At 47.8% G+C, this 23817-nt stretch overlaps 1 protein-coding gene across 1 annotated transcript; it reads left to right on the forward strand.

The window, feature by feature from the left end:
- Positions 1-297: 297 nt before the first annotated feature.
- On the forward strand, positions 298-22028 carry LOC116941427 (uncharacterized). Its single transcript, XM_032952524.2, has 6 exons — positions 298-850; positions 2796-4106; positions 6989-7050; positions 8082-8120; positions 9220-11218; positions 12581-22028. The coding sequence occupies exons 2-6, from the start codon at positions 2982-2984 to the stop codon at positions 12707-12709; spliced, it is 3354 nt and encodes a 1117-aa protein (XP_032808415.1). The 5' UTR covers positions 298-850; positions 2796-2981; the 3' UTR covers positions 12710-22028.
- The last annotated feature ends 1789 nt before the right edge of the window (positions 22029-23817 follow it).

Genomic DNA, 23817 nt, shown 5'->3' on the forward strand with positions numbered 1-23817 from the left:
CGGAGGTTCTTTGTAAGCCATCTGGCTTCCATGAGAGATTCGTTCATGAGGCTATCCACATATACAAACACAGAGACAATTTCAACCGAGAAGATGGATTCTATCTTAGCAATCATTGGAAAGATTTGATAAATCATTTCAGTTCTTGATTGATTGTTCATGCTTACAGTGGCTTTCAGACAGCATACATAAAAACAAATTTCGTCTCCCCCCTCCTCTTTTCAAAAAATAGATGGACTAGTCCTGGCAAACAGCCAATCGTTGCGCGTGACGCAAACGTTATTTTTATATAAATAAATAAATATGCCGTTTTCAAAATAAATTTATGCAAACCGACACACCTGATGATGACCGTTTGAGTTATGGTCGAAACGTCGTGAGAATTTTTATTGTTTTATATATATTTTGTTATTTTGTTGTTTCTCTTCAACGTGACTTTACCGAAAAAACTAAGAATATGAATTACTGCAGTCACGAAAGCTTTAAATCAAAATTTAACCACTAACCTGTTCTCCACAGCGACACTTAAGTCGTGGTTGTAAAATGTTATCATTATTTTGAGTTTGTATTTACGCCCCCCATCACGGTCGCGTTCCCGCCACCCGGCAGCCAATCAGCGGCGCCGTTGCTGCCGCGCGCGGCTCGCCTCAGGCAATCGCGGGCCGTGGCAGAGCGTCCCGTGTCCTGCTGCTACAGGGCGGGGGGTGACCGGCACCATTCCGTTCGGCCCTGTCGTCATCTCTGTAGAGAGAGAGAGACGAGGAGACGAGGTGGACGAGGAGGAGGTGGAGGTGGAAGACGACAGAAGAGCGAGGAGGTGGAAGACAAGAGCGAGGAGGAGGTGGACGAGGTGAGGAATTGCGGTAGCATCGGGGCGGGAGGCCGGGGCCTAGGTGAGGCCTTGCGTCTTAAACTCAAATATTAGTTTAGTTTAAACTAAAACTCAAATATAAAACCTGAGAGACCAAATAACAACAACAACGCATCTTGGTGCTGTTAGCGAGCACCTATGAAGGCTGGACGACCGACAGGGATGGATTGCCAACACACGCGCGGACACCTTTGTATCCCCAGTGCTGATGCCCACACCGTACCAGGTACTCATGCAGAGTCGACCTAGGGGAGACCCAGGACCGGTTCAAATATTCGCCACTGTTGGTGAGCGGGAATTGAACTCGAGTCGCTGGGTTTCATAACGCAGTGCTCTAATCACTACACTACCAACAACAACAACCGCCGTTCACTAAGTGGAGGTCACATCGCCACGGCGCTTGTGCCATGCTAGGTGCACTGAGGCCACGTGGATTGTCGAAGGCCCACTGGCAGGTCACGTTGACTCCCTGAGATGACCGGCAGATGCACCAACTGTGCTTCCTGCTGTGCCCATTCTGCGTTTTAGCCACCCAGCTCACCGCTCTTTGTTACGAGTGTCGCTCTTCTGCCCTCATTTGTTGCTGGAGGGCGACTGCCTCCCAACAGTCCAGTAGCGTCCTTCACGATCCTCCTCCATAGAGGCCGATCTTGAAACTGCTGGTACCAGCCGTCGGCAAGTCCACTCAGCTCCACATCTTTCTGCACCACATCAATCTCTTCTCTAGCTCGTGCCGCGCCTGTTTAGTCCCCTCTAACCTGCCGAACATAAAGAAGCTGCTCGGGCGTGCGGTGCCTGGGCATGCGGGCGACATGACCCAGTCAACTTAGCCTCGTTTGCCGGAAGAGTTCACTGATGAGACTGTCCAGATCTTTGTGAACTCCTCACAATCCAGTCTGGTTAAACCCAGGATGGATCGTAGGCAGACCAGCATGTTTCATGATAAAGTTTTTTTGGTCAGATCGCGTAAGTATAAATGTGTCGAAACCCTCCACCACCCGACAATTAGTTACTGCTTCAGCCTGCAGGTGTTTGAGAATAAATCCACAACATTTACAATTTGAATAAAACGTTTCGCTGGTAATTACATCCAACATAATCGGGGTATTTGCCAGAATAATGAAGCCATCCACCTGCTTCTGGTCTTAGAGCAAGAGGACGTCGTCACTGAACCCATCAGGTGCAGAAATCGTAGGCGGAGAAGGGGGGTTATTGTACTTGTATAATAGATTAGTATTAATTTAATTATTATGTGTTCCCTCTATAAGTTTAACATACATAGATGTAGAATCTAAAGTGCCGTGGATCTGTAGAATCTATAGCTATATGGGTTCTGTAGATTCTATAATTAATGAACTATAGTATCTACATGGTGCAAATGTAGAATCTATAGTGATGTAAATTTATAGAATCCATAGCATTATGAATTTTATAAATATATAGCGGCACAACAATAGACTATACATTGGTGTGAATGCACAATATAAAGTGTGATTATAGAATTTACAATTATGTAATGTTGTAGAATCTATATCAATATAAAACTATAGGCTATGATTTTTTATAAACATAAACTATTTTTATTCTTAGTCGTAGACGTTGATTCGTGTATTGTGCTCCATGCTGTGTCTTTTGGAAATCAGTCAGTCATTTTATTTAATCAGCTGGACTTTTATGAAGATGAACTGACAAAATTTCCACCAATTTGTCTCTCAAATATTGCCTATCACTGTGAGTATTTACAGCAAATTGAACATTGCTGGGGTTTTTTCGAAGAAAGAATAAAAAATATCCTGTTTGTGGATGACCAGTGCTGTTTTCATTTTGATGAATGGTTTTCGATGGACAAATGGAAGGTAAGCCTGACCGTTTCTCTGTTACCGTATTCCGTTCATACCATTGCTCGCTCTGTTCTGATTTGCAGCCTCTTAGCACCGCGCCCCGCAGTGGCACACAGGAGCCACTGCCCAAGGCACGAGTGGAAACGGCAGCACAGGTCCCGCCTAAGCCAAACCATTAATCTAAACACGTTGCCTGGCCCAGCGCTAAGACTCTAGGACTCGCTTTCTTCCCGATTCTGCGAATCGCTGTGACCAACCGTACCACCACCATGCACCGGCCACCAAAGCTAGCCACTTTTGGCAATGTGCGCCGCCCGCCGTCACATATGGCGCCGGGCGGACCATCATCGTGGGGCCACCCCTCTCAGCGGCCCTGCCCAGGTGGGTTCCGGCGCTCTGGGTCCCCACCGTGGAAGATGGCACGCGTGGAGGAAGAGCCACACGCGATGCACCGGCGTTACGAGCAGGGAGAGCCATACGGAGCACCGGACCCGTACGCGCGCCAGTCCCACCACCACGAGCACGAAAACTATGGCATCCACGAAGGTCAGTACCATACCGACGAGCTTTACCAGAGCGAGGAAGGCTACAGGGAGGAAGAAGAGGAGGAAGCCTATGAGATGGAGGCCCCCTATGTTAGGGAGCCGCTGGACAGGTTTCCAGGCCCGGATAAGGCTAGCACGCGGAATGAAGCATTCTCGGAGAGGTGGAGAATTGCGCCAAGGGACGACCCCCACTACGACGACCCCTACAAACACGATGGCTACCCCGACGTGCCCGAACCGCCACGCTTGTACGAGCGAGTGCTCGGCAGACGCCCACCCATGGAGGCCTGTGACCAGCATTCCCCAGTCCGGCCAGGTTTCTCCGAAGCAGACAGGCAGGAGCAGGACGACCGCGAGACGGCCACCGACCTGCTCGTTAACTTTGGCGGATACTCGGGCCCGCACCGGCGCCCATCCAGCGCGCCCAACCGTAAGCAACGACTGGCGGCGCTGCTCACCAGCCTGGGCCTCACGCTGGACGACCTCCAGGACCTGGACACGTTCGGCGAGGAGGAGCTGACGCCTGGCCGCTCGCTCGAGATCCTCAGAGACATCAGCAATCGCAAGCTGATGAACGTCGCGTGCACCGTGATGGGAAGCAGCGAGGCGGCGGCCGCCGTCTCCGCTATCACCGCCACCACCACCGCCACCTCCCCCAGGAAGTCAGCGACGACAGCGACGGCGATTGTGGAGGAAAAACGGCCGAAGGTGTGGGACTACACGCATGGAGGAAAGGACACGTACTCTGGCTGCCCCTCCCCTCAGCAAAAGAACGACTACTTTGGGCGCCGACCGCCAAAGTTCCCGCACACCTGCTGCATTTGCAACAAACCCCTGAGCGGGATCCGGGTAAGTGTTTTGCATGTCGAGCTAATCCCTTGAGCTGCGACGCAGCGTGTTTTGCCAAACTTTGCTGCCTCCCCCCGTTGCAATTTGTTTGGGTTAAGCTGGGGGATTTTTTTTTGTCTCCCAAGTTATATCCGTCTTGCGTTGTGCTCGGCATCATATGATCATTAGATGATGAAGTTTGTATTTTAAGCGCTTTCAGTAGAGCAATCCACTTGCCTTATGTCAGAAAATGGCTCCAGGAGATGACGTCGGAGCTGCTTCTGAAGTAATTTCAGTTGCCACTTCAACCGTGCGAGCTGGTGTGCCTCTTCTATGCCCTGCAAAGAACGTACGTCACGTTCCAATAGAACCAAGATACAGGCGGTCCCCACTTTTACGACAATGCATTTCTGGAAACCCCGTCATAAATTGGATCGTCGTAAATCGGGACCATATTTTTTCCCAACGACAGTCGAAAACATTAGAAACATAACTTTGCAATGTATTTTTCTTCAGCCCATTTTAACAGGGTTTAATAGGTAAAAATCCACAAAAATACTTGAGAATAACAAAAGCTCCACACCAAGTCATATCGGAAACTAGACTGACTCTTCAATTGTGTTCGGAGTCATGTCGGAAGATGATTCGTAAATCAAGTTTCTGTGTCGTAAAGCGATAAATGATGGCATATAAACGTTGTAAATGTGGATCTTAGTAAATTCGACCGTTGTAAGCCGGAGACCACCTGCATTTGGTAATTTAAGCAGGAATTTGTCGATTTAAGTGACAATACAAACTTAAACTAACGAAGCGCACAATATGCCCCTTCATTTATCTGTTCCGCCACAAAAAACTTTTTTTTATTCATCCCATCAGTCATACGGCCTTGTGGCAGTGCATAATTTCAGCACCATCAGTTCAACACAAGTATAACTCTGGACTGGTATTGGCATTCAGTCAGGGTTGCTTGAACAAATGCTGGCTAACTGCCAAAGATAACACAAAAAATTTTCTGCGTGCATTGGATAACACCATTAAGTCACTGCACTTGAAAACCCGTTATAATAATGGGTGAACGAAACCCTGTTATGAAGCCAGGCTCCCAACAGTATCAGGCTCCCAACAGTATCAGGCTCCAGAGTCATCTGGCCACCTCCTGGTTAAACATTTAGGATTGCCCTGTAGAGGATGAATGTTGAGCAGGGCAAAAGTAAGTCAGTCAGTATCATTTATTTAACCAAGAGATTAAATTAGCCCATTTACTTCACGTGTAGGTTTTTGTAGCCAATCTTATGATTATTTTATGGGTTAAATGTCCACATTATTATTAGACAAACTTTCTTTTGTTTAGACCCTGCACCACCTGAACAGCCAAACAAGTTATATTGTCACATGTGCAAGTGATTAATATGCCACTTATTGTTTCAACTCACTGGTAGGTTGAACAGTTCTCACAACCAAATTAGTCTATATTTAGCTCATGACTAAATTTGATTTTGAGAACCGTTTTTCAACAATAATTTTCGGATTAAACACGTGCACACATAACGCATTTTTTTGGTTCTGTCGGGTGGTGGAGAGTCTTAATGACACAAATTTGGTCAGATCATTTTGTGGCCAAACGCTAAAAATAATTATGAATCATAAACCCATTGAAACACTTTAAACATTTCCTTAAGAATAACCTTCTGAACACATGGAGTATGTGTGAGTGCTCCAAGAGGTAAGTGCATCAGGTAGGTGTAAAATTTATTTTTGTACAATTCAATGTACACATGTGTAAAACGCACAGGGATACACACCCGTGTCCATGTATACAAGAGGCCGCGTGCTGTTACAAAGTGCGCCTGCGGTGGCAAGTGTGCACGTGCACACCCGCCCACCCGCTTACACTTTCATACACAACATGAACAGACGCCATACGCACGCACCTGCTCAGCCGACAGCCCTCGCAAAACGCGCGCCAGAAATCCTAATCTGTGTTTATTTGCCGCGAAAAAATCCCCGAGGATGTAATATTCAACTCCGCAGGTAAGTGTCGGGATTTTAAAACGTTTTTTTCCTTTGTGATTCTGTACAATGGCTCTCTGGCTTGCTGCTTAGCACCTCTACGCGATTAAATCCCCGTGTGTTTAGGGGAGATTCTTAAGTCTCCACTTAGTGTGTGAGCCTCTCACCTGACACCTGCTTTACGTACACATGCTCCTCCACAATCACTTTGTTATTGTTTGTGTGAGCACTTGGACTTATTTTACGCCCACTTATTTAAAAACTCTTGTCTTTCATAAAGTTTTGCTTTTTCTCCGTACTTTGTCTTGACATTCAAAAACCTATATATGTATGAAATACTTTTTTAACCTGTTTATTTTAAACATTTCAAAAATGGAAAGATTATCAAGTTGTCATCAAAGGTAGGTGTTTTCTCTGAAGCAGTTTCAACATTTGGTAGCTTTCGTGACTAGTAAACTTGATGAGGTGGTTTTCCACTGGCTATTCACTGGGCCGAGCCAGAACCAAGCCATGCTAAGCTGACCAAACAACGCATCTGAATCTGACTCGCATCAAAGCGATGTTACGAGTGAGGCTAGTGAAGTGTATGTTGCGTGCGACATCGGTACATGGCGAGGACACAGCATTACCGCATCATCTACGTGCTTCTTGACGTCGAGAATTGCGTGTGGGAGCACGGTTCGGTTTGTGCAGTGGAAAAGGACCTGCGTCACACCGACTCGTGATGCGGCATGGCCCCAACACAGCTTGGATGTTCCAGTGGAAAAGAGGCATTGGATACAGTTGAACTTATCGCAGTTACTTGGCATGGAATATTTTTCCCTGTTGGCTTTTGGGGCCCTTTATAGGTGACCTTGGCTAACGACCGCCCCCCTCGCCATGTGCCTGCGCAGGACTGGACAAAGCACATTACTGGACGCATTCACCAGGCCTCTTGCGAGTTCATCAAGGAAAAGTGAGTGCACAAACTTGTTTGTCTCATCCAACAGTGGGTTCACCATCCAGCAGTGGATCACCAAATTTAACTCACCAATGTGGTGAAGTATGTTAAAACAAAAAAACATGATCGACATGGTGTGTTGGAGACTTTCAACCAGCAATGGATTGGCAAAGGGCTCATTTATTTTTCATTGATAATCGCCAACTCGTCTTTAGACTACAGTCTAGTCGTTGTGTTTGTGAGGATTATGACCTGCGGCACAATAACTGTGTGCAGTGTGAAGCCGTGTGATTTGTTGAATGACAGCCACACCCTCGCTCACAATGTGCACTAATACAACCACCCCACAACACTTGAGGCCTGCTTCCACCTTTTGAGTGCATCCATTTGCTTTAATTAGCAGCACATTATTTTATTTGCGTGAAGGGTTTTTTTCCCAAAACTTCACCTTGAAGCAGGCCATAAGACACACGGTCAAAGTCAAAAGTGGTTTTCTTCTCTATTGAAAATTGAGGCATCGGTACCCATTTCCCGTTTACAGTCCTGCATAGCCATTGTTGGAAATTCTTTATTCCTATGGTGGAGCTAAGTCTTTCCATAACATAACCACTGTTTGACTTCCCCCCCACAAAGTGGTATTAATTTTATCGACCCCAGAGAGGAGTGATGATGGGCAAGAGGGCAACCCCTTAAGCAAGATTTGAACACTCAACCTTCCAATTGCGAGCTTTACTGCTGAGCTACCCTGGCCGGTTAAAAGCCGCATGGATGCAGGGAGGGGAGGATTAATCAAAAAGTAAAAGCACGGAACTGTTATAGCTAAGACAAATTGGTGTTTGTGAAGAAGGATAATTGCCCACAATATCAACTCCTTATCTTTCCATTATAAGGCAGTGTAAATGACGAATGTGGCCAGCGTTTTATGATGGCATTGTGCTTATATTGAAGTATATGTGCAAAAAAGGAATTGCTGTACCGTTTTGAGTTATTTCTTTAACAACAGTGCCTAAGTTCGATTATTGCTATGTTTGTAATTTTTTTTTTAGATATCCATTGTGGAAGCCGGAGAACTGGTACGAAAAGAGGTGAGTGAAGAAATGGCGAGTTTTCCCATAGTTTCTCTTTGCAATGGACTTTCATAGCTCAGTAGACCCATACACAACCTCCTGCTGCTCACGATAGAAGCAGTAACACTTATGATGATGATGATGATAATAATGATGTTTAGTTTAATGTAGCGTCATCATTCAAACTGTATCTCAGAATCGCAAAGGAACCACAGACAATCTGGAGGGAAGCAGGCAGGTAATCGGCCGGCGCTATCAACAATTTCCCAAGTTCTGCAGTCCCTCAAGCAATTATATTTCATTCTTGTTTGTATATTAAGAACAATTCTAACAATTACATTTAGTATATTTTTATTATTAGTTTTATTATTACACTTGTATACCCAGGAAAGTCTCATAGGGTCTTAAGACTTTTTGAGGAAGGGTCATGCCAAGTGATCACAGTAGTGGGGCGATTTTGCTTTGTGTAATCCCAGTTGAGTCATTTTCAGATAATATTTTAGCACGAGGATGTTTTGTGACTTTCTGACTAGCCCCTACTGCACATCTGTGAAAAAAGAGCTTCATAGCTCATCGGATTCCTCGAGGATAAATAAAGATTATGATTTGCCCAATATCAGTTACATTGTGAGGGTTTGTAGAGCTTTGGGAGGAAACAGGAGAACCCAGAGGAAACCCATACAGAACAGGGGGAGAGCAAACAAACTCGACACAGAATGGCACCAGTGTCGGAAATCACACGCAGGCTAAATTTAGTTGTCAGGCACAAGTGTAACTGCTCTGTCACCCCTGTTTAATTTCTAAATTTGGTTGAGAAAATTGTTCTTCACCTTACCGGTGTGAACTGACGTAATAATACTTGTCACATTAAAGGCTTGTACACACGTGCCGATTTAATATGTTAGGCTTTATTGGGTGGTGGAGGGTTGTGCAGCAAAAATTGGTTTCGGTCGTTACGTGGCCTAAACCAAACATCGATTATGAATCATAGCATTGGCTGTGAAAACCCGCTATGTGTTGAAATAACCAAATTGTTTGATTATTTTATGGATCTCTTTACCTGGACTCCAATCCTAACTTTTGTTCACCTCCTCCTTCTGATGTATTTTTTAAAAAGCAAAAGCAGCGAACAGAAAAACAACAACAGCAAAGAGAAGGCAGAAAATGCTGACGGCACCAGTGAACCCGCGGTCAACACCGCCGTGGTGGAGATGGAGCTGGAAAGCGATACGGAAGAGGATAGCACCGCGACCTCTGCCAAAGTTGATGTCGGTGTGAGCGGTGTGGCCGGAATGTCCAGTGGGGCCAACATATCCGGTGGAGCCGTAACAGCTGATACGGACAAGATAGCTGGTGGGCCCAGGATGACCAGTGGGGCTGGGATGTCCAGTGGGCCCAGGATGACCAGTGGGGCCAGGATGTCAGGTGGGGCTGGGATGACCACTGGGGCTGGGGTGTCTGGTGGGGCCAGAATGTCAGGTGGGTCCGGGATGACCGGTGGGGCTGGGATGTCAGGTGGGTCCGGGATGACCGGTGGGGCTGGGATGTCAGGTGGGGCCAGGATGACCGGTGGGGCTGGGATGACCAGTGGGGCCAGGATTACCAGTGGGTCCGGGATGTTTGGTGGGGCCAGAATGTCTGGTGGGACCAGAATGTTAGGTGGGGCTGGGGTGACCCGTGGGGCTGGGATGTCCGATGGTTCTGGATTATCTGGTAGGGCCATCATGTCTGGTGGGCCTGACGGTTCTGATAGACCTATCATGTATGGTGGTAGTGATGACATGCCTGGTAGCGCCAGGATGTATGGTGGTACCGGGAACATCCCTGATAGGGCTGGATCATCTGGTCGTGGCGAAATGCACAGTGATGGCAGTATATCCGATAGAACCGGCAAGTCTGGTGGGACCGACGTTCATGATAGGTTCAGCATGTATGCCAGCGCCAGAATGTCTGGTGGTGGTGACACATCTGGTATGGTCAGGATGCCTGGTGGTACTGGTGTTAGTGACCGTTCCGGCATGTACGGTGGTTCCAGTGTGTCTGGTAGGTCTGGTATGTCACCTCGTGGTACTGACATATTTGGTCAGACTGGGATGTCCGGTAGGGCTGGGATGTCTGGTAGGGATGGAATGTCCGGTAGGGGTGACATGGTTGGTATGACCAGGGTGTCTGGTAGTGGTGCCAGAATGTATGGTGGTGGCAATGACATGCCCGGTAGTGACATGCATGGTGGTGGAGAAGCATACTGTGATGACACTGCATACAGCAGTGACCGTAGTGGAGCCGGTATCGGTGCGTACGGTGGATACGACAGAGGCCGAAATTACAGTGGATCCGAACCAGCCAGTAGCAGCAACGCCGATGAGTTTGGTAGCAGGGCCAGCAGGTACTCTGTAGCCAAGTCGTACCGCGGTGATAATGTGTACGAGTACAGCCAAACTGATGATTACGGTGGAGTCAGCGGCAAAGGTTATGTAGCCGACACATACGGTAAAAGTGACGGTGTGTACAGGAGAGCCGGTGGGGGCAGGGTGGATGGGTTCGGCAGTGAAACTGACCTGTATGGTGGTGGTGATGATGATTCTGGTGGTGGTACATACTTGGGGGAGAGAGTCTCTCTCAGCTCTTTCAGTGGATCGCAGACATCTGCCGGTGCCGACATTTCCGGTGTAGCACGACTGTCCTATGGATCAGACGGTGTGTCTGGTCCTCGAGGCATGTCTGGCTCTGCCAAGATGTCTGGCCTCGATAGTATGTCTGGTCCTTCTCGTACTTCTGGAGGAAACAGATTTGCTAGGGCCACCGATCATGCCAGCATTGGCGCCCCATTCCTGCCAAAATCTCACGACATGGTGAGCTGCACATCGCACGCTCCGTGGGAAACCGAGGAGCACGACGGTGGCGATGACGGCGGCGGCGGCAACGGCAGCAGCGCCAGAGCTGGTTTCGTTACCGGTGCTGAACCTGGTCCTGGCTACGAACGATGGTGCTTCTCTCCGCCGCAGCAGAGCCACAGGGTGGCGCTACCGCCACCCCCGGAGCGGCACGGCATGATGACGGGCAGGAAGCGCTGTCTTTTGGAGGAGAAGAGCGAAGACTGCGACAAGTGGGGCAGTGTAAGTCTCCTACCCCACTCTGGCCATTGTGGAAAGTGTCAATATCCATGTAGCGGTTAAGAAGCCGTGTCGCAATTAAGAAGCGATGTCAGGAGACGCGGTTATTCTGACTTCCTGGATTCCATCCCTAAGTTGGTTTGCGTAGTTGCAAAGGAAATGTCATGTATCTCATTGCTAACTTTGGTTCTGAGAAATTATTCTTCAACTTACTGGTGGGAGCTGAAACAATAATCAGTGCATTAAACTCTTGTACCCGTGAACATTTAACTTATTTGGCTGTGTTAGACTGTCTCCCAGACACTGTTTCCTTGTTTCCTCTCATCCACACTGCATTCAACAACTACACACTTAACCACACTGCAGGCCAAAACACTTTTCTTTCTGCTTCTTCCCTCGTGCTAGATTTTGGAATAATCAATTTTCCCAAGTTCTTGTAACCTTGCTCGATTCAGGAAACGTGTTAACTACTATATTTAAAGTTTGATGTGTTGTTTGCTGTTGGCTGTTTGACGTTTTGGGACATTGGACATGTGCTTAGCAATTGTGAGGGGTAAAAAAAATCACCATTTTCAAGATGTCGAGGGGTGCATTCCTCTACAAATATCTCAACCTTTTCCAGTCCTACCGTCTAGTGCAGTGGTTTCCAACCTGTAAACCACAGACCACAGGTGGTCTGCAAGGCCATGGGAAATTTTCTGCGGAACTGTCCCAGGTACACTTTTTTTCGTCTAATTTATATATATTTTTTAATATACTGCTTGGTGGAAATCTTGGATGGCATCAACAACAGGAGAATGAAGAAGTCATCAGAAGGTGAAAGAAGAACTGTTTTGGACACATTCTGTGACGATGTAGTTTGATGAAAGACATTACAGAAAGAGGAACGGAAGGAAAAATAATGAGAGAAAGGCCAAGAATGGGGAGGAAGAAAGGGGTCATTTGTGGAAATGAAGAAGATGGAGAGCAGAATAGGATTGAGAATAGGATGGAGAATATGGCAGCCAAGGACCTGCTGTTGAGACAGAGCACCAAATGATAAGGTTGTAAGTTAATCTTTTTATTTGAGGATCGACAGTGGACCGTGAGTCCGAAAGTATTTTGGAACCACCGCTCGAAAGTATCCCCCAGCAAGCCCTAACCTCTTACGATATTTCCTATCCAGTTCTGTTGCCTTCTTTGAACGGTTGCCATCGGGTTTCTACCCAGATGATACTCGAATGTAAACCCAGGATCTTGGCGATGCCGGTCTGTCAGACGTAACATGACACAGCTGTGCCGGGAGATTGCCGGCGAGGCGGTGAGCGTTTGAGCCGTGTTCTGATCCCTGTGTGTCCATCTTCTCTGTCCTCTTCGCTCTGACAGGACATCCCAGCGAGTGGCGACCGCCACAGTGGTGAGAGGGCGCGACTCGGCCCGTATCGCAGCACCATGCTCGCCTGGAAAGACGAATACAACAGCAGCGGTGGCGGTTGGCGCGCTGATGCACGCTAACTATTTGTGTAATGATTCGCCCGCACATAGGTGGCAGGGTGACGCGGTGGTAACCGCTCGTGCCTCGCAGCAAGAATGGCCTGGATTCGATTCCCGACTCGCACACCTTTCTGCGTGGAGTTTGTACGTTCTCTCACCCCCTGTTCTGCATGGGTTTTCTCTGGGTTCTCCAGTTTCCTCCCATTGCTAAAAACTGTACAATTTAACTGGTGTTGGCCAACCATCCCAGTATAAAATAAATACCTACACCTTACTCAATTGAGATCACACAGCACCAACATAACCCTCTCCTGCAAAAACTTGGCATGACCCTTCTGAATAAGTGTGTTGAGACTCAGTGAGGCTTTTCCTGGGTAGATAAGTGAACTCATATGTACACTCACCCACGATTAGTCATGATTGGGAGCCGCGATTCCATTCCAGGATCAAGTGATTTATTTCGGTTATTACTGCCTTGTTACCGTTGCTCATTTGTTCCACCATGTTTGTACAGTCTCATTCGTTTCAGTATACTGAATGTAACACAAACGTGTAATCTGCACAAATTGTAAATAAATAATTCCCCATGCATAATGTTATGCATGTATCAAATGCATAAACATTTTTCTGATAATTGTTTCCTATTTAACAACGACCATACCCACTGAGAGCTATGCTGGAAATGCATTCCCCAAACAGATTTGTACACCCCTCCCCTGCCAAGTACAGATTCACTTTTATAGTCTCTCTGTGATGCATTCAGTGCAGTAATATATGTGTTACAGAGATGTCAATAAATCAATTGGTGCTCTTGGCTGAATTGGGACATTGGTAAACCAGTAAATCAGCAGCCACTCCTGTCGGACCACTAGTGTCAACATTATTTCCAATGGCGAGCACATTTCATTGCTCACAGGTCACCCGCTGCAAGATCTCGCACAGTGCAGCAGCCTTTCTCCAGCAGTGGGCAGAGTACGAGGTGTCGCACGGCCCGCATCTCGCTACAGCAGTTGCAGCAGCTCTCTGGTTTTGTAGAGCACCACAACGTGGCCAGGTTGAACCTTGAGCTAATTACTTGTGTGCTAAATCAGTTTAGAGTTTTTCCACGCGGTCCGCCCCACGATTGCCCCGTGAGGAGTTGTCCCCTCGCCTCGATTTTCACGCTGATCTCGGCACCAACTGGTCCGAGTTGATCCCGCGACGTCTCCTCGCGGTAATGTCGTCCAGTGCCCGTGCTGTTGTGAGGAAGCTCCAGCGTGACTCCAGGCATTTGACTGCAGCGGCGCGGTTGTGTAGAGGGTGTCCGCTGTCTTCAATTTGCCGCCTCGCCGTTTGACTCGCCATAGTTCTCCAGATGTCTGCTGGTACTATTCCAGTGAACGTGTAAAAATTTTGGCGAGGATGTGTTTGACAGAGGAGAGGACCTCGACGTTGGTAGCTACAACTGTCAGTGCTGGCCCTAAGAGGGATCAGTCTTACAGTGAGGGAAAAAAGTATTTGATCCCCTGCTGATTTTGTACGTTTGCCGACTGACAAAGAAATGATGAGTCTATAATTTTAATGGTAGGTTTATTTGAACAGTGAGAGACAGAATAACAATAAAAAAATCCAGAAAAATGCATGTCAAAAATTGTATAAATTGATTTGCATTTTAATGAGGGAAATAAGTATTTGACCCCCTCTCAATCAGAAAGATTTCTGACTCCCAGGTGTCTTTTATACAGGTAACGAGCTGAGATTAGGAGCACACTCTTAAAGGGAGTGCTCCTCGTCTATGCTTGTTACCTGTATAAAAGACACCTGTCCACAGAAGCAATCAATCAGATTCCAAACTCTCCACCATGGCCAAGACCAAAGAGCTCTCCAAGGATGTCAGGGACAAGATTGTAGACCTACACAAGGCTGGAATGGGCTACAAGACCATTGCCAAGCAGCTTGGTGAGAAAGTGGTCCGATGAGACCAAAATGGAGCTCTTTGGCATCAACTCAACTCGCCGTGTTTGGAGGAGTAGGAATTCTGCCTATGACCCCAAGAACACCATCCCCACCGTCAAATATGGAGATGTAAACATGCTTTGGGGGTGTTTGTCTGCTAAGGGGACAGGACAACTTCACCGCATCAGAGGGACGATGGACGGGGCCATGTACCGTCAAATCTTGGGTGAGAACCTTCCCTCAGCCAGGGCATTGAAAATGGGTCGTGGATGGGTATTCCAGCATGACAATGACCCAAAACACGGCCAAGGCAACAAAGGAGTGGCTCAAGAAGAAGCACATTAAGGTCTTGGAGTGGCCTAGCCAGTCTCCAGACTTTAATCCCATAGAAAATCTGTGGAGGGAGCTTAAGGTTCGAGTTGCCAAACGTCAGCCTCGAAACCTAAATGACTTGGAGAAGATCTGCAAAGAGGAGTGGGACAAAATCCCTCCTGAGATGTGTGCAAACCTGGTGGCCAACTACAAGAGACGTCTGACCTCTGTGATTGCCAACAAGGGTTTTGCCACCAAGTACTAAGTCATGTTTTGCAGAGGTGTCAAATACTTATTTCCCTCATTAAAATGCAAATCAATTTATAACATTTTTGACATGCGTTTTTCTGGATTTTTTTGTTATTCTATCTCTCACTGTTCAAATAAACCTACCATTTAAATTATAGACTGATCATTTCTTTGTCAGTGGGCAAACGTACAAAATCAGCAGGGGATCAGATACTTTTTTCCCTCATTGTAGGTCATTGGTAGTTTTTTCTTGGTGACCAGTGTTGGTAGGACTAACTGCGACATGGACACTTGAACTGTGACCTCTATGGTTATATTCCAGTGATTCTATTCCATAAGCCCATTCATTCCAATCCTGATTTCAACATCAGCATGTTTGGTTTTATGCCCAACATGGTTAATTAACTTTGTTTTGCTATAAGTGTTTAATGTGCCAATTGTTGTTTCAGATCACTGGTAAGAATAATTCTCACAATCAAATTTAGTCAGAAAAAAATGTGATTTGTAATCTAATTTTGAAATGTGATTGTGAGAATTGTTATTCACCTTACTGGTCAGCTGAAACGATAATTCGCTCTGTCGGGTGGTGAAGGGTTTTAACGACACAAATGTGGCCAAATCATTAATTACACGATTACTTGGAAACAAAACTGAAAGCGTAAATACTGTCGTGTAAATAAATCGGTAAAATTATTGCTAAGACTTTGAAGGGAGATGAATGTGAGCAGCTGTGGCGAAAAGGGGAAACTGTGATTACAAGTAAACAATGCGACTTGAGAATAAAATGTTCCTCTTTGCAAATGGCAACAGGGCAAGCTGGCCAAAACAGAATATTCCTCACATCCCCTCCCAAAAGTCGTAGCCCAGCTCGAAAGTTTACTGTATCGATGGAACCGCATTCAAGAAGCCTGTACTGTGCAGGTGTGTCATTCTTCGCGTGTTATTCTGCATTCAGACGTTTGTTATATGGGTTATTTACAAATTCAAGTTATTGTTGCGTGTAACGAGTTGCGTTGTACAAGGTGTGTTGGGATATATGATTTTGTGTGGTGGGCATGTGAGCGCTGTGATTGGCTGTTCGTGCTCATGGCAAGGTTGCCCCTCCCCCGTGACGATCCGACACGACCACTCATCCCGTGGTCAGCGTTTTGTGAATTACGTACTTGCGAGTGCAGTGGCGGTGCAGTGGTTAGCACAGTGTACTACTGTTAACCCTTTTACCTAAGTTTCTAATCCCTAGCCACAACTCGTGTCAGCGATAAGACATATCTGAACCAGTCCTGTGAACATTGTGAAACTTGATAAATTGTGGTTTCATTGAATTGTTGGTGTGGAATTAAAAGTGTGTGTATATATTGTAATAGGTTTTTACCATTTTATCTGGCACCAAAACTGACACCTTTATACAAGGGATCATGTTTGCAATAACCACAACACAAGCCGTCAAAATGCAAACAAAAAGAGACAACTCTGATAATGATATGCATTGTCCTTGAAATTGATTGGTCCACACCCGAGACGGCTTTTCTTAGAGCCTAGTCTCCACTGGTGTTCGACTAGATGGACCAGATGGTCACCAGTGGAGACTCAGCTCTAAGAAAAGCCGTCTCGGGTGTGGACCAATCAATTTCAAGGACAGTGCATATCATCAGAGTTGTAAACTTTTTGTTTGCATTTTGACTGCTTGTGTTGTGGTTATTGCAAACATGATCCCTTGTATAAAGGTGTCAGTTTTGGTACCAGATAAAATGGTAAAAACCTATTACTATATCTTGCTACTGGCAAAGGAGGTCTCATAATGTGTGTATATTCCTTACATCGAGTTTTAGTAATTAATGTGCAGTGACTTTGATGCTGCATTCTATATCGAGCAGTGATCAAGTTCTTTATTTTTCGGTTGTCCCTGTAATCATCTGTCAAAATGTGTCGTAAGACCCTTCACCAAACATAGCGAAACAAATTAAATTGTCAAGTGTACAAGCGTTTAACTTGACACTGAGCCGTGCAGAAGTGGCTCACCCCTCCAATAAAGTACTGTGGAGGCAGCGAGGGTTTGTGGATCGCACAGATGTGAAACTCCCTTCACGTGGGCGTTGAGGGGGAGCCATACCCTTGCTCGCCAAGAGAATTCGGTACAGCAAATATCGACCCCACCAATTCCATCTGTATAGGATAGAGTGTTGCCCCTTGGGTTAGTGCTCGGTTCAGTGACAGGGCGAGTTCGGGTCGGTAACAGAGGGAGTGTCTGGTGGGGTTGGGGATGCTGCTCGCAGGCCTGGAGTGCCGTCCTTAAAGCCGCGTTTCCTTTTCGCGGCGCTAGGTGGCACGCACGTGTGTGAGCCAGTGCGTGGGAGGCAATTCATCCTAATACTGTACTCCTTCACATGCTGACCCTCCACATACAACTTTTTTTTACAGATCCCATCAGCGGCACGACCCTCTAGGCAGTACAGAACGTCGGCCGCATTGGTTCAACATAAGCAAAATTTAACCGATTTCGACATTCAGTATCTCATCAACAGAGTCGGACTTGCATGAACCTTTGGTTCAGCACTAGCAAACCTTCGGACGGGTTTTCACATTCAGGGCCTCATCAGCAGTCAGGCATTCTTGCACCAATACTGGTGAACTGCCAAATGTTTATGGGCAAGGACTCCCTCTCTGTGAGATATGAGCCCTAGTTTGACGCACAACTCTACAATACACAACAATAACCATTCGCGTCGTTGAGAATATAATCAACGAAACGACTTTGGTTTGTTTTGGATATTTTCCACAACAACGCGAAGGATGCATTAGGAGGCAAGTTTTGGTGAACGAGATGTGAAACTCGCACACGCTGGCTGTATGATGGAGGTGACCTGTAGATGGCAGTACAGCAAGTTGAGTCGCTTAACCCCCCCCCCATCTCATTCCCTGCGTGTTCTCCAGGCACTCAAGTATTTAATTCACATGCAAATTGCAAAACATTCGGATATACAAATTCAGGGTGGCAGCACAGTTGTAACACTCGTTCCTCAGCAATAAATTCCTAGGTTCAATTTCCGACCCGGACGCCACCATTCTGTAGAGAGGTTGATGTTCTCCACCCGTTCTGCATGGGTTTTCCTCCTGGTTCTTCGTTTTCTTCGCATAGCTAAACACACGAAATGCAATTGGCATTGACCGTAAACATCCAAATGCTGAAAATTACCTGCAAATTACTTAATTGGGATCACAGAGGTAGCAACATCGCTGTCGATAACAAAAAACTTGTAGAACCCTCCTGAGAGTCGTCTCAGTGAGGTTGCCTGGGTGAGCCAGAGTTATAATACGAATTGCAGGACCCTCCTGAAGGAGATTCTTGAGACTCTCCTGTAGACGTAATAAGTGACTCGATTCAGCTTTGAGCAGGGGAGGTGTCTGGCCGGGAAGTGTTCTCAGACTAAAGCACAGCTGTGCCTGGCGAGGTGGCCTTGGGTATGAATGAGGAGGGGGTGCTGCTGCTCGTGTTCTTTGTGGTCGTGGGGAGGGGTGGCACAGTGGTTAGCGCGCTGCGCTACGAACCCGGCCACCCGAGTTCGAAACCAACTCACGACCAATAGTGGCGAATATTAGAACCGGTCCTGAGCCTTCGCCAGATCGACTTCAATGAGTGCCTGGTGCAGTGTATAAAATCGCCACTCGGGAGACAAAACCGGCCGGCCGTGGTGTCGGCCACCCACTCCCCTGTGTGTAGTCCCGGCCTTCATCGATACTCGTTAACAGCATTTTCCCCTTTAAGAGTCTGTTAAAGGCTACACGGGGGATCTCTGTTGAGGTTATTGTGGTAGTGTTGCTGGTGGTGGTCATTGTCTTTACGGTGTTTTTTTATGGTGGTGGTGGTCGTAGTGATGGTTGTTGGTGGTTGAGGTTGCTGGCTGGGCTTGTGGTTGTTGTGGCTATGGCCACGTGTCGAAGCGGTTGCTGTCTGCACTTCCACGGTGGGAGGTGCGGAGTCCGCCTGAGACGACCCCTGGGGTTAAAACAACACGAGTAGAAATCCGCAGAATCTCTTGCCCAGCTGCAGCCCGACTGACGCAACTACTGCATCTGACAGTCAGGCCCTATCATGGCCGTAAGGGGCCGTCCATAAATGACGTCACGCACCTAGGGTGGGGGGGTCAGACATTTGTGACGAGGGGGGGTGATAAATGTGACGTCACATCAAAATGCGCAACTTTAAATACATATAAACACGTTCTACTTAATTAAATATACTTTTTATGTTTTCTCCTACAACATCAGAGTGCAGCGGCACATTAAATACGCACTACAATGACAATAGTTTAAAGCGATTTGGGGGGGGCAGAGCTTTGTGACGTAATATTTGAGGGGGGTCTGACTTTTTGTGGCGCCGTGTGACGAGGGGGGGGGTCAAAAATCGTCCAAAATCGCGTGACGTCATTTATGGATGGCCCCTAAACCCTAAAATCACGCCCCTTACAAACACCGCCTACGCGAAGCGAGAGCAAGATTGCATTTTGGCTTGGTTCTTTAAATATTATTACCTTCAAACATTGCTCTCATAGACCGTTGTTGGGGTAAAATGTGGGTACTCCTTACTCGCCATTTCTGAGATGTTGACTAACGTGGAAGAGTAGGCCAAATATTCTGTAGTCGAGAGGGGCTATCTAGAGCTTCCACAAGTGAAGGTCAGCCGTGATGTGCGCAGGCAGTTGCAGGGCTGCGCTTGTTTTACCTTTCCTCAACGCGCAATGCCGTCTGTTACTTTGAGGGCGGCTCTCGTAGATGTTGTAGCTTCCGCGGATTTCCACGGCACGTGTGAATCTCGGGCCGGTGTGGTGGTGGTGGTGAATGTGTCGCGGGACTGGCGAGACCACCGCGCGCCCACGTGGCGCGTAACCCGGGCGGCTGTCACGTGGCTTCTATGCACTCGTGGGTCTGGAGCTGCTGAGCCACACGCGCGTTTGCTTTTGAGTATTCTGAACGTGTTGGGTAACTTTGGCCACGCACCTGGCCGCGAGTCTCAAGTCGACAACCACTCCCTGCTCACATGCGAATATGTCAATTCCACATTCCGGTGGACGAGAGCGGTCCGTCCACGAGGAGCGCCATACAGGTGGATGGAGCGGCACCCCGGTGCACTCGAGCCTCGGGTATCTGCCACGCACTGTTGATCTGCTTGTGCAAACGTTTACTCAGCGATGGGGTCTTGCAAACTGCAAGCAGAGCAACTGTGACCGCCCGTGGTGGTAACCAGGGCTTAAGTTTTCACTGAATATTTGTCCAGAGTCGCTGCTGGACTTGAATAGCTACGTGGCGATGTATCCACACACCCGTGCTGAGAGGTATACTGGACGCAATGTGCCGGATGCGGAACGTGGTTTTTCCGGGTCACTGACCCGGACAGACCTGGCTGAAATTAATCCCTGGTTGTAATTAATCGTAACACTATAATACTATGTCTTTACCAGTTAAGGCCCACTGAGCGATATCGCTCTTTTTCATAAACGACCTGGCCACAAATGATGGCGGAACGAAGTGGCTTATCATGTGGGAATTTATAGCAGCCCCGAATACTCGAGAGACGCGTGTTTCTAAATGCGGAGGGGAAAACCGGAGGAGCACGGTGAGAACATGTAAATTCCAAATACACGGCAGGCGTCAGGGTCGGGATCGAACCCACGACCTTTGTACGAGGCGATGCAGTTAACATCTCGCAACCGTGGCGCGTTGACGATGTTTTATATCTGGTTGCATTGACTCCGGGCGTTATCGTTCTCATAGCGCGCGGCGCTCACAGTGCAGGGAGGCGACGTGTTTCACGCGAGCCACAGCCTGCGATGGTTTCACAGCAGGGGGGCGATGCTGCTGCTGCTGTGTGCGCTGTGTTGTTGCTGCTGCTGTGTGCGCTGTGTTGTTGCTGCTGCTGTGTTGCTGCTGCTGTGTGCGCTGTGTTGCTGCTGTGTGCGCTGTGTTGCTGCTGTGTGCGCTGTGTTGTTGCTGCTGCTGTGTGCGCTGTGTTGCTGCTGCTGTGTGCGCTGTGTTGCTGCTGCTGCTGTGTGCGCTGTGTTGCTGCTGCTGCTGTGTGCGCTGTGTTGCTGCTGCTGTGTGCGCTGTGTTGCTGCTGCTGCTGTGTGCGCTGTGTTGTTGCTGCTGTGTGCGCTGTGTTGCTGCTGCTGCTGCTGTGTGGTCCATCCTGGGGGCACCCCCCGTGCCACTGTGCCCCCAGTGCGGCACAAGGCGAGCATCACGCAGGAAGACGCCGCTGTGTTTCACGCGACGCACAGCCTGCGCTGCTGTGTTGCGTGCGGCTGTGTGGGCGTGCTTCCGATTTGGTGATTCATTTGCGGTGTCATTTTTATAATAGTAGTGGAGTCCCGAATTAATGCGGTTAATTATTGGTTACCAACTTCTTATTGGGTCAAAGTGATTTGTATACCACACCGTTGTTCCTAAACACAGTGTTCATTGAGTGTGAAAACAGAGATAGTTGCATGATTCAAATTACAATGACGGAGAGAAAGAAGAGGACGTGGATTAGAGATCATACGCAGGTTAATGACACCGTCACAGTGACTGCTAAGAGAAGCGAGAGGTCGCTTGCGCGGGACGCGTCACGGCCAGAAGGGACGGCGGTCGATGGGTTGAGACTCAGGACGGGGGTGTCAACCAAGGAATGGAAACGCGCCCCAGAGCGCCTCGCCACCTCGGAGATGGAGCGATGAAATGAGCTCGTGTGCAGGCGCCGGGTGGATTGTTACCGGGTTTGCTCTGCTGATAAACCCCAGATTAATCGATACCGGTCCAGAGTTTGGCCGATTAAACAAACACGTGCTGCAATAAAAACATGGGCCCCCGAGGCTGTAGATGTCTCGTTATTGTACTCCCACAATACACCAGGACAGCGCGTAACACGTTACCACGGCAAGGACAATCATGTGACAAGCCATACCTGCCCGTTGTCAAGGGAATTCTCGAGCGAGTCTCTAGACTCTCTTGATATTTGGCCAATTTCAATGCCCGGGTTTGGTCTACAGTGGAAAAGGTGGAACCCCTCAGGACTATTGCCCTACACGTCGCCTTCTATGTATTTTAAGGGCAGTAATTGGTGAATGTCTTGTGATTACACAGCATTCTCAACGCAGTACAGTATTACAGAATGTTATTCAATCGTCTGCCTTGATCAAGCCTCTGCTGAAGGCCTCCCATATCCGTGGCAACCCTCACGATCCTGCCACGCCATACTTCACCTCCCTGGCCACGTGGTCATGCGGTCGAACGTGCGACTCGCGAAACCAAATTCTGGTTGGGGTTGTATGTTTATTAAACTACTGTATGTTAAACTTCTTTCGCACCGTACGTAGCCAATCGTGCTCATCGGGGAGTGCGGGGGAAGGCCAACAAACTAAATACAATAAGTAATATTTTACAAAAATTGTTTTAATAACACGCTTTTATGAAATGTGCTAGTAATGGAAGAACTCCACGACTCTAGGAAGTGGCCCCGAAGCTTTCCATAACGTAAGGGACCGTGGCCAATTACAGCCAACGTGAGTTGAGCGTGGACAATTAGACTAAAGCCGAAACATAACATAAAAATGTTTAAAAATATTTTTTTGTTAGAATATGGTAGTCATCAGTATAACATAAGTATACCAAGTTTCCAGTCGATACCACAACCACATTGGGAAGTGGGTTAAAATTGAGTTACAAGATTTGAGGATACAACAACAGTGAGTTAAAGCGTGTAAAAAGAAGTTCGCCTTTTGGCGTTCTCTGGTCTAACACTGGTGAGACAAGGCCATCAAGAAGCCTGCCTGTGGTATAGGCCAGTTTCAAAGACAATGCGTCTACAGTATTATGTCAGAGCATGTTTATTGGCACGTTGTGCCACAACTGTGTGGCTCATGCCATGCTATAGCTTCATCTATTTGGTGTTTGAACATCTTCACACCTATACTCGTTGGTTCTTTCGGTAAAGTCACGTCGGTATAAAGTAAAACAAAACCTACTACGTCACGAAAGCTTCAAATCAAGATCTTCACACCTGCCTTATTGTTCTAAATGAATGCGTTTACAATCTAAAAGATGAATACAGCAGTTGGGTTGTCCTTTGGACGTACTCGCCCCCCACCATCGGAATGTGGAATTTCCACCAGAGTCTGGACTGCAGAGCTGAGCCACAAACCCCACGCTACCCTACAGCTGCTGCCGCTGTTGTTATGGGCGAGAGGTGACGTCAGCCTTCTGCCATTGGTTCCCCGCGGGACACGCCTCCCCCACCGCGGCTCCCGCTCAGCCAATAGCCGCGCGGTGTCTCCGATCACGTGGGCCCCCTTCAATGGGGTGTTTCATCGCGCGCTGTCGCTAGTCACGTGGTTAAGGTCGCAGGGAGGGGGGGTAGCGCCCAGGGTGGAGAAGGGGGGAGGGGTGCGGGGGATTTGAGTGGGCGCGCGCTGCCTCCGGTCACGTGGGGCAGGGGGGGAGGACAGACAAGAGCCCCCGTATATTCTAGATTTAAAGCTTTCGAGACTGCAAGGATCCATACTCTTTGTTTCTATTCGGTAAAGTCACGTAGGTAAAAAATAAAACAACAAAAATCACGACGTTTCGGCCACAACACAAGCGGCTGGTACCTTCACCTGATG

Source organism: Petromyzon marinus, chromosome 11, assembly GCF_048934315.1.
Source record: "Petromyzon marinus isolate PM22_M1 ecotype Great Lakes invasive population chromosome 11, UKy_Petmar_22M1.pri1.0, whole genome shotgun sequence".
NCBI classification, from domain to species: domain Eukaryota; kingdom Metazoa; phylum Chordata; class Hyperoartia; order Petromyzontiformes; family Petromyzontidae; genus Petromyzon; species Petromyzon marinus.